Source organism: Oppia nitens, unplaced genomic scaffold (assembly GCF_028296485.1).
Source record: "Oppia nitens isolate AA-2021 unplaced genomic scaffold, nextdenovo-longstitch-racon4-pilon3 scaffold6_pilon_pilon_pilon, whole genome shotgun sequence".
Classification (NCBI taxonomy): Eukaryota; Metazoa; Arthropoda; class Arachnida; order Sarcoptiformes; family Oppiidae; genus Oppia; species Oppia nitens.
The window spans coordinates 739,505-756,772 of record NW_026533250.1 but is presented as its reverse complement, the minus strand read 5'-3'; the positions used below and the strand labels follow the sequence as shown (position 1 = coordinate 756,772).

At 26.7% G+C, this 17,268-nt stretch overlaps 1 protein-coding gene across 1 annotated transcript; it reads right to left on the bottom strand.

The window, feature by feature from the left end:
• Window positions 1-7,521: 7,521 nt before the first annotated feature.
• Window positions 7,522-15,807, bottom strand: LOC128962027 (serine/threonine-protein kinase SMG1-like). Its single transcript, XM_054308343.1, has 5 exons — window positions 15,532-15,807; window positions 15,008-15,461; window positions 8,266-14,944; window positions 8,072-8,190; window positions 7,522-7,999 (listed from the first exon to the last, which is right to left on the bottom strand). Exons 2-5 carry the CDS (start codon window positions 15,412-15,414, stop codon window positions 7,990-7,992), a joined length of 7,215 nt encoding a protein of 2,404 aa, XP_054164318.1. The 5' UTR covers window positions 15,415-15,461; window positions 15,532-15,807; the 3' UTR covers window positions 7,522-7,989.
• Between the last annotated feature and the right edge of the window lie 1,461 nt (window positions 15,808-17,268).

The window sequence follows — 17,268 nt, the reverse complement described above, 5'->3', positions numbered from 1 at the left end:
GTCAAATATACATAATATAAATATTGTCATGTATGGTATCAAATGATTCAGTAATTCAAAATAAACTATAGTCATGTGGGGTATCAAATGACTCGGTTTGGCAAAATAATCAACTACTCATGTGTGGTATCAAATGATTTAGTATAACAAAATAATCATCTATAATTATACTTTTTCCGCTTATACTTATTCTTTTTGTTCCCGTAGATATCAAAATTTTAATGCATATTTTTTATCCTTGTTTTTGATGGTTTATTCAAATCTATACTTTAAAAAAATTTCTTAAATTTTTTTATACTTTTGCCGCCATTTAAAAAAATTTATACTGATTTATTATATCATATTTTTGATACTCTTTACAATTATAAACGTTAAAATTTTTACCTAATTTTTTTACTTTGGCCGCCATTTTCTTTGTTCCCGAAGAGATATCAAAATTTTAATGTATATTTTTTATCCTTGTTTTTGATGCTTTATTCAAATCTATACTTAAAAAAAATTTTCTTAAAATTTTTTTTACTTTGGCCACCATTTTGTCTATGTTCCCGAAGAGATATCAAAATTTTAATTAAACTTTTCAATACATTATTAGTAGTCCTCTAACCGAACCTGAAGTCAGAATTTCAAAATTCGCAAAATGAAATGCTACACACACACACACACAAAAGGCTCGTATAGATTTCAGAAAACAAAACTTTTCAAGTTTTTTTTGAAAATTTCGATAAAAATTTTTACATAATATTTAATGATAAAAAACAAATAAATCCTTATTATTTTTAACTATACTTTCATTCAAAAATATATTTCAATGTTATATGATATAACTAAAAACTATAATATATATCAGTGATAAAAATTAAGTAATTAAGTGAATAAAATCATGATAACTTTTTCATTTAAAAATCAAAGCATTTATAGCACATTTGAAAATTTATATGTATATTTTAATTTTATCAAGGATCTTTATATAAATTACAATAAAAAAAATTTTTTGTATTTCTAATTTTAATCACTGATATATACAGTATATAATATATATAAAATATATAAACTGTTCTAAAATATTAATTATAAATAAAGTATTTTTTATAAACACATATTTTTAATTAATTAACTGTTTCGAAAGTTTCTAATATACTAAAAAAATACTTGATATAAAATAATGATTACAAACATTATGATAATATTTACTTGTTATAGAAGTTTAGTAATAACTATCTTTGGTAAACATAGTATGAAATAATTATTATATAACATAATTTATGTTATTGTAAATTATACTATTAATATACTATTGTATGTTAATATAAATTGATGTTTAGACACACATTTTTTACAATTAACTCTTTAATTATTGTTATAATAATATTAGCATAAATTGTTTGCACATTTATCTTAATTTATGACTAAACATATATATAGTAGAGGTCGGAACCAAAGGATATTTCAGGAACCAAACCGTAGTTACGTCACATAGTTTTAAAAATATCTAAATTTTAATTTCATATAAAATACACATTAGAATAATTAGAATTAGAATAAATTAATGTAGTAATAGTAAAAAGTTTTAATATTTATAATAATAATTTATATTATGTTTTATGCCAATTATAATATAAAATAATTTTAACAACAAAAACATTTAAATAGAAACCGTTTTTTACTACTGAAACCGTCACGAAAACCGAACCGTTTTGAAAACCGGAACCGAAATTTAAGAACCGAACCGAAACCGTTTGATAGGAACCGAATGTCTTTGTATATATAAAATGTTAATTCAATGAATAAATCAGTTATTTTATGTCTACCACTCAATGACTACGGGATGACACAGAGTAGTGGTGATCGTCGACATTGTTTGTTGTCGGTTCGGGGGATCATAATTGGTGGTCATCTCATTGATCTCATTCAACGCCACACATTCCTCGACACAACAAAATAATATAAATTTATTTTTAATATTATATTCATATTATATCAACATTTCTATACAAAATAAGTCATTAACTTTTAGCTCATTTTTGCAAATCAATACATCATTTAAACTAAGTTTTAAAAAAACTTACTATTAAAAGCAGCATGGTGCAATCTAATTTAAAAGTTATTTAGTTACTTATAATCTGAAAAAAAAACTTATTATTGAAAAAATGTATTTGATAAGATTATGGTATAAAACTAATAAATATTAATTATTATTTGTCATAAATTTAAATAATTATATTGTTCTATAATTATTAAACCAGTTTATGATTGTATAAACATTTCTAATTTGCATTAATTATATTATGTATATAAATGTTAGAATTTTAGATAAATCAAGGACAGTTTTACAAAAATTAAAAAACAAACAATTTATCGATCACCTAGATAATCTCAATTTTATTTTAAATGTTTATAATAATATTATAATAACAATTTTTATGGAAATATTATGTAAAATAAGTTAGAGATAAATGTCTATAGATGTTAATTCTCATGTGTATAGCATAAATAATTGTGTAATTTTACATTAATTTTACTTAATATAATTATCAATGACTAATTTAAAAAATTAAATTTTAAGTTTTATTTTTTGTTTGGATCAATATAAAAATAATAACAAAATTACATCATTTAATATAAAATGGGTTATATTATATTTTAATTATTCATTAATTTATTAAATTTTAAATTGATTTATAATTTGTTTAAATGTTTAAATATTTCAAAAACAATATTTATGTATATTTATGTAACATTAATTAATGTATTGTTGAATAAACTCTACACATGTTATAAAATATTATATTCATTTGTTAATTATTTTTTGTTGGGTTTTTTTTACACTTTATATAGACTATAATATCATTATATCATATAATTTGAAGATATGTTAATATATTCAATACTATAATAGTTGTATTAAATTATCTTATATTTTATATTCATTATTTAGATTTAAATACTAAGATAGCAATAATTATTGCATTAAAGTGTATACAAGATTATGATCTATTGATAAAACTGACATTTCTTTAAAATCTATTATTTTAATGTTTTGGATAATTTATGAATGTCTAGCAAAATAAAATAATGCAATAATTAGTGTATAAATAATTGTAAAATAAGTTATAACAAAAAAGTAAACAGGAAATCAATATTATAGATAAGGATTTTCTACCATTTGTGTCACACAATTAAATATTCAATACATCATTTTTGATGGCTATCTCTCTCTCTCTCTCTCTCTCTCTCTCTCTCTTTCTCTATCTCTCCATCCCATTGGCCGAAATGGCAAAGGTGTCGGCTAATTGCACGTATTATTTATAAACAAGACATTTGCTTCGATCGACTTACTGGGTTCGATCCCTGATGGGCAACCGTTGTTTATTTCAAACATGAAATAAATAATTAATAGTTATTATAGTTTGTGTACAAAGAGCATTATCATAATCTGAGTTACTGTTTGTATGCACTCATCTAAACTTATGAGTGCTATAAGTATACTACAGTAAATGGCAAACTTTATTAGACACCTATTGTATATAAATACATTGATATTATGTAATATTCGAATATACTTATAGTTCATTTTAGTGCATTTCTATATTATGGTTGTCTAATAATTTTTGTCTATTATTGTATATTACAGACAATAATACAAAAAAATGGGAAAAGGGTTCCAATAAAAGTGTATTTAAATATAATCACAAAATCATTTACAAACAAACAACAAATTAATACATTTTATTATACGATTGTTTCATCATATAATATATAGTATGAAAGCAATCGTATAATAAAATGTATTAATTTTTTGTTTGTTTATAAATGATTTTGTGTGATGTGACTGATATGCAGACCTTTATGGTTGACCACATTTATCACGAGAACCGTCGGTCTGACAAAAAATGACTAATAGTAAACTTGTAGAGAATAATAAGCTTTAATCGGCAGTGTTGGTCGCGGTCGGATCGGTTGACCCGTTCAGGAGATATTACGAAAAACGGGTTTTTTAAGTAAATTTGACCGCAGACACCGATTATCTCGAAAACCAATTGTCGAACAAAATAGTGGCCATTAGTTATTTTGTAGTAAATAATAAGTTACGGTTCAACCGATCTGACTGTATTCAAAACTGCCGATTAAAGCTTATTATTCTCTACAAGTTTACTATTAGTCATTTTTTTGTCAGACCGACGGTTCTCGTGATAAATGGGGTCAACCATAAAGGTCTGCATATCAGTCATATCCCACAAAATCATTTATAAACAAACAAAAAATTAATACATTTTATTATACGATTGCTTTCATACTCCGATTTTGTGCTTATATTAAATTTACAGTAATGTGACGTTCACTTTAAATCCTGACATCTCTCTAGTGTTGGCAAAAAATAGAAATTTCTAGAAAGTTTCTAAAAAAATTTATGTAATAAATATGTAATATGTAATAATATATAATAAATTAATGAATAAAATTTTACAAAACTGATTATTAAATAATTATAATTATTTTATATATGTATCCCATTTTGTATAGTAGTATTGTACATGTAGTATAATATTATATGTATATTATTATTTCTCATTAATATAGTATTACAATAGCTATAGATATGGGGATTCCATTGTATAATAATAAAGTTAAATTTCTATAGAAATTTATTCATGAGAAATTTTCTAGAAACTTTCTATTTGCCCATCTATCTCTCTCTCTCTCATTTTATGACTTATCTTAAAAATATTGTAATATTAAAAAAACTATATCTTATGATATAATCAAATAAAAATATATAATTGATATACTATTAAATAATATATTTCTAAAATTATAATAATTAAAAAAAATATGTGATGTTTATATCACTACTGCATTTCAAATCTATGATCAAATAAAGGATCGCTTTTATTACTACATTTAAAAATAATTTTATTTGAAAAAATATGATTTGTTTAATTAACATTAAATATAAAATTTAATGTAAAAATAAACACTATTGTTGAGATAAAAAATACAGTGATATTAATTAAATTTCTATTATCTTAATCTATACAAAATAATAGGTGTATAAAATGTAAATACAATAATATATAAGAAAGTTTACGACCAAAGGATGTCATATCTATACAAATATTAATACAAATACTGTATAAACCAAATGTTTGAAAAATTTATTAATAAATGTTTTATTTTAATTAAAATTTTTGTTATTAAACAGAATTACCGTTTTATCTAATTAAACTAAAAGCTAGACAATTGACAAAAATTGCTAAAAATTTATTAAAATAATTTATTATTAATTGAAAAAACCTATTATAAAATGTATTACAATTAATATAACAAATATATTTATACCTAACGTTTATGTGTATGTGTGCTGTGAATAATAATCAATAAATTTGTATTAATGTATATAAAGAGTGAGTGTTAGTCCAATCTCGTGTCTGTTTGCATATAAACCTAAATTATGCACAAAATGTAAGTATAGTTATTGGTTAACCATTTTATTGATTTTTAAATCAATCCATTATTGGCTCACATATTCAATATTAAAACAAATGTTTTCCCAAATGTTTTACAAAACATTCATTTTTTATACAGTATTTATATTATTAATATATAAATAAATATTTTTTATTACAAATTAATGTTTACATATATTTACAATTTTAAAATAAAATATTTTTTTGATTTATTAATTGGAAAATCTTACTAAAAGAAAACCTCATAAAAATTCAGATATCTTTATCTTTGTAGTGGTTATTGTTTTGAAACTTTTTATATTTATATATTTATAATAATTGCTTTATTGTCATTAAAATTTTAAACCATTAATATCAAATAAAGTTTATTTTTTCCTGTATTTAAGAGACAGTGAACCCAATTTAAATTTATGGCTACTTTTATAACAAAGTCTTAAAAGGTTTTAACATTGAAATCTTTGTTTTACTAAATAAACTAAACGTTAGTTAGACTGAATTGACAAATATGAGACCATTAAAAATAATGTATAATATACTATACAATACAGTATAATCAATATTGTAGACTATAAACGAGTATTTGTTTATAACTTCAAGATTTATATAATTATGTATAATTAATATTCACTGTTTGTATGGTTATTCTTTAATAGTATATCAAAATTATCTTTATTTTTCAAAAATGTAAGCAATATTTATTTTTATAAAAAAATAATGTTATTTATAAATTATAATACATGTAAACTAAAGGTATTATTCAATTTATAAAAAAGTTAAACAATATTTAAATTGATATAAATTGCATACTATGTTACTGCACATAGAAAGTGATTATTTGTGTAATTAGCTTGAAGTATAAAACTTTTATAATTTTATATATTTATATCATATAATATAACCAAAGGTTGTATGTCATATCAAATTAATCACTTTATCTAAAATTAAATCAACTATAAATAATAATATCTAAAAATTAAAAAAAAAACAAATAAAAAGCTTTACATAAATTTGTTTTCAAGAAAAAAATAGAAAGTTCTTCTAAATTAATTACAAAAAGTAATTTACTTTAATTTATATGACAGTCATTTAGTTTATCACAGGAAATGACACATTTAATAAAAATCTTTTAAGATTTTAATTTTATTCTTAAAATACATATATAATAATTATAATAAATAAATAAATATGGAAACACTATTTGCTTGATAAAAATATTGTTTTATTTTATTTTGTCGAGAATATCACTATAATTAGTGCTATTTATTATTTTTAAAAATAGATCATATATAATTTTGTAATAAAAATAATTTTGAAACTATTAAATTTGATTACATTATGTTAATTTATAGTTTTAAAAAATTATAATCTGAATATAAATCTGAAATATAAATCTGAAAATAAATAATATAGTATCCACAAAAAAAACTAGAAATTTAAATAGGGTCTAAAGTTAAAAATACAGTTTGAATTAAGATATGATATCACTTTGAAGAAATTTTGCTTAATTCAACTTTAAAGTTATAAATAATTTTTTAAATTTGATAAAATTTGTGGAAAATCTAAACAAGTTATAAACAAAGATGTTTTTAACAATTTTGATTTTTTTTACTTTCGTGTGCTTTACAACAACTCTTAATTATTAGAAATTTAAAATATTTCATATTTCTATTTATAAATAAATAATAGTTATATAAATAATGTATAAATAAAAGTCAAATATTTTCAAAGTATAATAATTATTACCAAACAAAAAAATATTTAAAAATCTATCATATTTTTGGCAAATTATATAACAAAACATTTTATTATAAATTGAATAAAACAAGAAAAAATAGATTTAAAACTTTATTTAATGCCAATTATTCCATTGATTACATAAAATTTTAATTATTGTATTCAATACATTACTTTCAAGAAATTGAACAGATTTGTTGTTAAATGTAATACAATTGCGGTAAATATCCGCAATGTTTGGCATTTTTAAGCCAAAATCTAAATTTATGTAAAATAATAAGTTGTCTTTTAAAATGTAAAAAATGAATCAATTAATGAAAATAATAATAATAAAAATAATAATAATGAAAGGAAAGAAAAAAATTTATAAAACAACAAAAAATTGAAAAAAGCAATCAGTAATTGTTTGTGTGTTAACAAATTTTTGGGTCTAATAAACACAAATCTTTTTTTGTGGACAAGAATTTTAGTGTTCAAATGAAATGATATACAATTAAATCTGTTATAAGGAGAGAACGATCCAATCTATCGACTGATCATCCATTTGGTTGGTTCCCTCAACTGGATTAACCATTTTGTTATGCGATTAGAGAATTTTGGATATTGTTTTTAATGTGGATTTTTTTAGATCCGACCAAATGGTTTCCGATTCATTTGTAGAGTCGTTTGGATTGAACCGATAGGTCCGGAACCAGATGTTTATATTTTGGTCGTTTGGTAAACCAGATTATATATTCTGGATTTTGTTTTGTTTAACAGCTTTAACCCAAATTTGTTTTATTAGTGTCATTCAAACCCAACTATTTTTGTTATAAAATAAAAAACAATAATTATAATCATATATTATAATACAAATTTAATTTGACAAATACCTGGTCCAGCCTTCATACATAAGCGCCAAGTTTTCTATATCCATGGCATCTTTCAACACATTGTTGACCTGTTCAATGACACTAAATTTCTTGTTCTGATCCGGATCTCTACCGTCCAACTAAACAATGTATAAACAAACAAAAAATAATTTAAATGAAAACTATAATTACAAAAACATATTTTGATATCAAACCTTCATTTTAACTTTTTTCCACACATTTGTCGCATAAGTATTACGTTTAACAGAAGAAGATGTTTTATTGTTTGACAATTTCTTTGACTTTTCATTTTCAATAGAATTAGAAACGTTGCCAAATCTGGAAGCGCTGACAATAGCGGTATCATTTAATGTAATATCTTCTAAAGTGTCCATTTTGGGTTCAATTTCAACCATTGACATATCATCGGAAATTTTAGGCCAATTATTTTGTCTCTCAATTTGTTTAATCTTAGCATTCAATCTGACAATCGCTTCAGCGTTTTCTTTCTCCATCTGATGTTTTGAAATAAGTTTCCCTTCATTGGCCAACTCTGCAATGCGTGCGCCTCCATATATGGCACCAGTATATCCTTCCTCATGTTCAGGCGTCCAATCAATTAGCGGGTCGTAAACAAATGCTTCCAATAAAGTCAAAAGCGTCTCTTTTCCTTTGCGAAGAACTCGAAGTATGTTTTCACAAGACATACGAAAAGTGCCCTCAATTCCAGTTATACCGAATGCGTTAACAATGTTTTGCGTCAAACGACAGGACACCTTCTCTGGTACGCGAAGTGTCTTTCCCTTTTCAAAGCATATATTGTAATCAATGTGAATCACTTCTCCAGTATTTAAGTCAAGCAATATATTGTCGAGATGTCTGTCACCCAAACCAATAATATATCCAATTATTGACATCAATGCGTTTGAATAAGTGAATGTCTGAGTGAGTCGCCAGTAATCATACGAATTAACTGATGCACACCACAACTCTTTCGATATTAGATCAATTGGCGTCTCTTTCATTAATTCTTGTAAAACCTGAACCAATACTTTTGATGGCCACTCACTTCTTGTCGTCGAAACAATTCCTTTTGAAATCAACTTTCGGTTAAATATGTCCGAAGGCTTATAAACAGCATCATTGGCGCCATTTTGGTTCTGATTTTGATTTGCATTCATTTTATTGGGTGATACATCTCGATTGAGTATCCATTTCTTGTAAAAACCATAGAGTGCTTGTCCACTATCTACCCATTGAATTAGTCCAGATTTATTGCCTAATGGAGTCACTGAATAATGTCGAGCTCTATAATAAACATTTTCTTGTTTATTGCTGTGATATTTAACAATCATTTTGTTGACAATTGCAAGGAATTGCATAATACGTTCGTCTAAATGCAAGTCTTCGTGTCCTTTAAACAGATAGGCGTGTGCTTTGCCATCGGAACCAAAGAAAACAATTTTCTTAGGTTTAGTTTTAGTGTGCAAAGTGGTCACCGTTCGGGAGACCCGTTGTATTGTTATTGTAGTTCCAGATGTAGTCGAGTGAACATTAAGTCCCGGCATCGGTATTACAGTGTTCTCGAGTGACGCTAAAATTGGACTAATATTATCCATAATAAGCTGTGAGCGACCATTTGAGGCCATCATTGCTTTCTTTTGAATCATTTGTAACAACTGTTGATAAACAACTAAATTTTGTTGAGGTTGTGAAGGATCTGCAGGTGATTGCAATAATTTAATGGTATCGGCAATCGATTTACCGAAAGATCTCTGAAACCACGCTTCATGGGGTGTTTCTGGTGTTTCTCCAGTAATCAATTGCGTCAACTCTAAGAAATATATGACTCGTCTAAAAAAAATGTTGTGTTTTTCTCGAATAATATAAGCTTTTTCTTCGTCGTTCAACATATGGTTTCCCTTTATTTTGTCGACTTCTGTCTCAAAAGAAGTAATTTGTTTCTTAAGTTCTCCCAAATGATTCATAAGAGTTCCGATCCATAATTCATCCCATAAGACAGTGATTCGTCGCAACTCATAAACAAATGCTTTAGTTTGTGATATTAATTGGGGGTTCTGTTGACTCAAAGTCTCGACGAGAGCCGCGTAGCAGTTCTGCATTAGTGCTGACTCTTCTTCTTGTTCGTTGATGACAGCATCGACATCAAAGTCGTCATCAAAACTTTCATTGAAACCAAAAGTCTTTCCGGGAACTGAATCAAATACAAATTCTTCCTTTTTGTTTGTTAAAGATCCGGCAACAGCAGGAAAAACAATTAGATGGTGACAATCACTACCTATTCTTGATAAAAGATCACTAATGCTTTGGCGAACATAATGCTCCGGATGGTTAAGTCGTGAAAACAATTGAAGAATAATGTTCTTCCACGGCTCGGTTGGTGTCTGAGAGAGGCCAACCTCAAGAATCTCTCGCATTTCATTTGCGTGTTTTAATATAAGCCGTAATAATCTAAGAGTTGCGTTAACTGATTCACAGCTATTGTGTCCACTTATATGCAAAAACTTAAAATAAGAAGTGGCGGACAGTTTGTAGAGGGCGTAAGCGTTCTCTTCTTTAGTAATACTTCTGTGTTCGAGTTTGTCTTCTTCTAAATCACTCAATTTGCGACCCCATCGGTAACTCCAGGCGCCCAATGCATACCAAGACTTAGCTAAATCTGGATAATTGCTTACACTAAACAATAATAATTTTCCGACCAATGTATCTAACGGTCCCAATACTTGTTCACAATCAATGAGGTCATTAAATCGATGAAGTAGTAAAGTAAGAGTGGGATGTGATATATTTAACTGTTCGATATATTTGGTATCTAATTGTAAATACTTGACCAAAGTTAACAGCGCTCGAGACATAGTTTCCATGTATTGGTCACTGTGCTTGTCGTCACACTTGAGTAGCAATTGTGAAGTTGAACTAAGGAGTGTATCGATGGCAGCTCTCGAGTTACCAAAACTATACATAAGTTTTGCCGCTTCTAATTCAAAATTAATCAAATTTTCGGATCTACTCTTTTGATTGATGGCTTCTTTGATGACTTTAATTATTGGCGATAAATCATTTACTTTTAGCGATATATTGTTCATCGCTTCTCCTTTAATATAATGTTTGGCTAATTCTAGACCACAAGTATTGGCCGCGTATTTCAATAGAAGTATTTGTGAAAGTTTCAAATTTTGTTGTTTTCGTGCAGTTTTTGCACAAATATAATTCAATTCATTAAATGAATTATTGAATGAATTAGTTGTTGTTGTAATTGTCGTGTTTTGAGCTAAATTGTTATAAATATTGGCCCAAATCATAGCATTAACTAAAACACTGGCATTAGTTGATGTGAATCCTGTCATTGGATTCAATGGTAATATATTCTTTAATATCTTATAATTATTATTAGTACCGGTAATTGATTTCAAAGCAATTGCGTTTCTATGCAAAACAGTTATCATTGAAAACTCAGGGCTCGGACCACACAGTATTGGTATCTTAACCAATGGATTTATGTTATTATCAATGAGCTCTTCCAGTTGTTTATTAATATTATTTGATGGATCCTTAAAATGAGAGACACATAATTCAAAGAGCTTTGACTGCGATTTATAATACATTGCATTTCTATCCCATAAAACATGTTTTGTCTCATTTGTCAAAGTATTATTTCGTTCATTTGGTTCATCATTCACTTGATTGGGAAACTCAGACATAGCGTAAAGATATTTAAAATCAATATTATTGTTGAAGAGATTATTAGCCGATGTTTTCTGTGTTTGTTTACTCCAATTAATTGCTTCCTCAAATCGACCGACATTTAGATAACATTGAACCAAACGGTTGTTTAAAAAATCAGTTTTATTGGATGACATATCTTTATCGACAACACCGTTCTCATTGTCATTTGAATGCAAATTTTCGCTCTGAATTACATCCAATTGATCCAAAGCATTCTCATAGTGACCACTGGCCTCTTCAGCGGCTGCTTTAATCCACGAATATTTAAGTCCAAGTGTTTGTTTAGCCCAAATATAGTAACCCATGACAGCATCTGCCGCTTCCAATTGGATGAGGGCTTCAATTATTATAATTAAAATTAATTCCAAGTCTTTGTTTGTTTGTTTTTTCGATTGAATCAGTTCTCTAAGTAATTCTTGTCCGTGACGTACAACAGTTGCGGGTTCAGCACATTTGAGTGCAATTAACATAACAGACATACGATTCCTAGTAATCCATTCAGCACAGGTAGCTTTATTAGTCCTGAAAAACGATTTGGCACTTTTCGGTGTTGTATAGAGTCGACTAGAGTTACCATCAATTGCATTGTAGACCAATTTCTCGATATTTTCCATCAAAAGCAATAACATTCTCACTTGAATTGAGTTCACTTCAATCGATGTATTAGAGTCATCAATAGTGCCCTGAAGTTGTACGACTCGTCGTTTAATAGTCGCTTCAATCTTTGTGAATGTGTCCTGAGGTTTGCCTAATGGTGTCCTCAAACGGTTGAATATACAATACTGAACCACTTCCCAAACCGACCAATATATTTGGCAACTTTTATAACTATCAAATACTTGAGTTGTATTTATTGTATTTGAAATGCTTTGATATTTTGTCAGTGATTGCGAACATTTAATTGGATTGTCATCACTAAGACATGTATTAAACCAACGTCTTAACCAATTATTGTTTTCTGAATAACTATTGTCGAGAATAAAAGAGACAACGGATCGGAAACAATTTGATGTAAACGAAGTCGAAGGTTCCCTTTGGATGAGAGCCAAAATAGACAATCGAATGTCTTCGGGATACAGATAACTATCTCTTCGACATAAAATATCTGAAAATGAAGACATATGAATATCTTGAGTCTTAATAGCAGTGGGAAGAATAGCCAATAGATTAATGTATTCTTTATTAATGTCTTCATCGATGTGTCCAATCTTTATAAGACATGACTTCTGATATTTATTAAAAGCATTCGGCAAAACAATATTTGGAAATAACTTCACAACTGTTTCAATAATTTTTGCACTCTTCAGACAAACAGTTTTATTGTTAGAGAAAGTCATGTCTGAAATGGTTTCTATTACGTCAATAATTTCTTTAGCTGTACTGAATGTATTGAGATGTAAGTGGGAATTCTTAATGATCTCATGAATCCAATCAATACAAAGAACTGAAACTTCTGGTGACAATGACTTTAGTTTAAGTACAATATTCAATAATTTAAGAATATTTGACAAATTGTTGACACTGTGGTGAGTCATTGATGTATTGAATAACATACCAGTTATTTGACTTGAAGTTGATGTCTGACCAGAATTGGGGGAATTGACTATAAGACTACTATTTGATATAAAATGCATATGTTTTGTGCTATAAGAGTATAACATATAAAGTAAACAATAATGAATTGTCTTGTATTTGGTCGATAGGATCTCATTCCAGTTGTTAATAATATTGAGTACTAAATCAATTAGTGTTGGTCTTAGCGCCCAAATTATAATAAGTGAGTGTTTGGTGTTTGCGATTTCACTCAATGAAACCAAACACGACTGTAACAAATGTATTGCTTCCTCTTCGGTGTAAACATTATAGCTTTTAAAATCTTCGGTTAAATCATCGGCCAAAACAACAACTTTTGTATCAAAAAGTATCGAAAGTGCAAAACTCATGTTTGATAATAAGCATCGATAAGATTCTTCAAGAATGGGAACACTTTTAATGGATAGGATTGAGTGATGCAATGAAAATAGACTTTTCTGTACTTTATTTGATGGAATAAATCGCAATTTGTGTGTCTGAGAGCCAACAATAAACACTTTGGTTACAAAATCGGTGTCCAAATCTGTATTCAGACTCTTGACAACTGTTTTCATTAAGTCTAAAGTACTGATTATATATTCATTACTCGCAAAATCAAATAATTGCTGTACTTTTTCCACATATTCAAGTAATTGTGGCTTTAAAACAGTTAGCAATTGTTTAGATTGAGGAGATATAACATCAACCGATTCCAATGTAAGTCTCGAGCAATGATTAGTTGCGATCACTAGATCTTCAGAAGTTTTAATACAAATGATAGAATTAACGCAATTCATTATTTTTTTAAGACCATCACTCAAGAAATCCCATGTAATTGTTTGATTTAAATCATGTGATTTAAATCTTTCTAAACTCTTCAAAACAGTTACGTAAATATTGATGAGTGAAGCCATCTTCAAGACTTTGGCATCGGATGATAAGTTCTCATTAGTTGAGCGACGATTGGGATTTAATTGGCTTTTGGGTTGAATTAAAACATCTTTATTTTCGTCAATCAATTCTTGATAAAAACGTTCAAAGTCTTCAATAAATTGTCCTAAAAGTGTAACTGAAAACTCCATATCATATCTCCAAAATTGCTTCAATGATATCAAAGCATTTTCTAATGGTTTTGTCATAACTTGATTGTGACATTGAGTTGAGTCTAAAAGCCAACCAATCAATATATCGACGACATCTCGAAAATGTTGTTGCAGTAGATTCGGGTAATTTTTAGCGGCCATTAATATCACTTCAGTTACGGTTAATAAAAGTTCAATATTTTCTGCTTCTTCTAAAGCATCTTTCAATTTGTTTAGAAGTGAACCCATGTTTTCATTCAATCCTTTGCTTTTGTTTTCAATCATTTTGAGTAAACTCTTCAGCAAAACAATTCTGGTTTCATCAGTAATGGATGAATTGTATAAATCAAACATCCAATTAAAAAACTCTCTTAAATGATGACTAAGACAAGCGCTAAACGCAGCCATACATTCAATAATTTCCTTAATAATATCGGTAAACAATTTAGTGGTCAATATTCTGGTCAGTTGTCGGGTGACATCATCGATAACACTGAGTATAAACAAAACATAATGTCGTCTAATATTAACAATAAATATATTTATTTAATCATACCGTCCGGGCTTTTCAATGACAGCGCGCGGAAAGGTATTAGTTTGGAACAGTTGTGTCAAATCCTGCAAATACTTTGGCCACAATCGCTTCTCTCCGGTCTCAAACTGTCGCAAACTATTGCGAAGTAACCGCAGATCCGATTGAACTGTCGCTGAAACGCTCGACTTCTGGAGTGGAATTCCTTCCAAGTTATTCGTGTGTCTGTTATTGGCGTAAGAGTTGTTGCTATGTTTGTTGTCGTCATTTTGTTGACCATTTCTTCGCTGCGTTGAAACAAATGATCGTGAATTATATGACGAGTTGTTGTGTCTGTAATTGTAGACCATATCGACGGCCAAACCATCGGTCGTATTGCTATTCTCTTTGTTGTTCTTGTGGTCTTCCGATCGGGTCTTCACGTAAGACATTCTGCTCAACGGATCTCTTCACATCAAACATGTGCTCATCAGGTCTTCTGTGGTCACAAGTCATGTCAAAGTCATATAAATAGCTAAATGTAGTCTTTTTTGTTGGACATAACAAACCTGATTATCACATTGTGGTGACCAACCATTCAGACGCACTTCAATCCAATTGTATTACAAGTAATCACACAATAGTTGCTCTCAAATGATGTGATCAACAACTGGTCTTTACCTTAGTTTAGATAAACAATTGGCGACACAATTGATGACAACATTACTAATTCAATAAACAGTTTAATCAAATGACAAATCAATTTGTTTTTTCAATAATAATTGCAAACATTTATTGAACTTATGTTACGGTATGTTATGTTTGGACTCTAATCGCAACAAATATATACTATTATTATATTATTATTATTACTATTAATAACAATGAATATGTATTACAACTAATGACATCTCATATCCAAAACAATATAACTCTACTGTAAAACCAATTATAATGTCTTGAGTTGTATACTAACTAACGTTAAGTGTCGCTATAGTGGTGTCCGTCAAACAAATTCAATACATTTGTTTCAAATGTTAATACACTATCATATCATACGTTAAATTTATCAACATTTGTATTAATAATACGATTCAATAGTTTAGATAAAATTATATACTATTTAACTACAGTTTATTTTAAATACGTTTAATTTATTGTATTTATTATCAATTATGTATAATATTTAGTAACATATGCTGTAAAATATAATATAAAACAATTCAATAATTTATTTTCTATGCTAATCAATACAACATTATAAGTACCTGTAATTTCTTTTACTTATTAAATTATTAGTACATAATTAGTTTTAAAATATTTTATATATACAGTAGATGTACAGTAGATTATGCTAATTTTTAAAAATTATTTATTAAAGAAATATAAAGTTTTCAATTTTTATACACTAATGAAATGTTTTAAGTTTATGTTATTTACGTTGACTTTATTAATAAAATATTTTAAGTTATATAAATTGAAATAATATCAATATTTTGCTTAATTGTAATAATATTATCAATTTTCTAAATATCCAATGTTTCCAATACTATATTTTGATCAAATAAATCATACAAATTATCCATAAATTGTATATATTATTGCAGATCTATTTTTTAATTAAAAAAAATATTACTAATATATCATATTAGTTTGATAATAATTAAACTTATAATTATGCTTACCCTATAACTTGGAAATTTAAATATCACTTTTTAAAATTTAATAAATGAAATACGATGATAAATATTTAAATTATTTTATTTAAAAAAATTAATTTAAGTTATTATAATTGTATGCAAATTAAATTAGCATAAATATTAATACAAAATAAATTTATTAAAAAATTTTTGATTATAATATATTGACAAAAAATGGAAAGAAAATAATTTACAAAAAGTAATTAATATTTGTTTACAAACTAAATATTGATTACTTATTTTTGATTGCCCCTCGTCTCGGTTCCGTTAGTTTTAATCAATTAAATTTGATTAAAACTTATTGAACAAAATATTATAACTTATTATTTTAATACATACAGTATATATATATATAGAAAATATAAATACATAAATGATATTATTTTAAAACACAAATACAAAATATTACATTTAATTACTAATTAAAAGAATTTTTTAAGGATTGACTTCATTATAAAAATGTGCTGACATTAAAAAATTGTAAATTAATTTAAATAATAGACTTTTGAGAACAGATATAATAGTATAATGACATTAATCAAAGTTAATGGACAAACATTAAGAATACATATTTATTTAAATATTAATTGCAAGTAAAGACTAGGA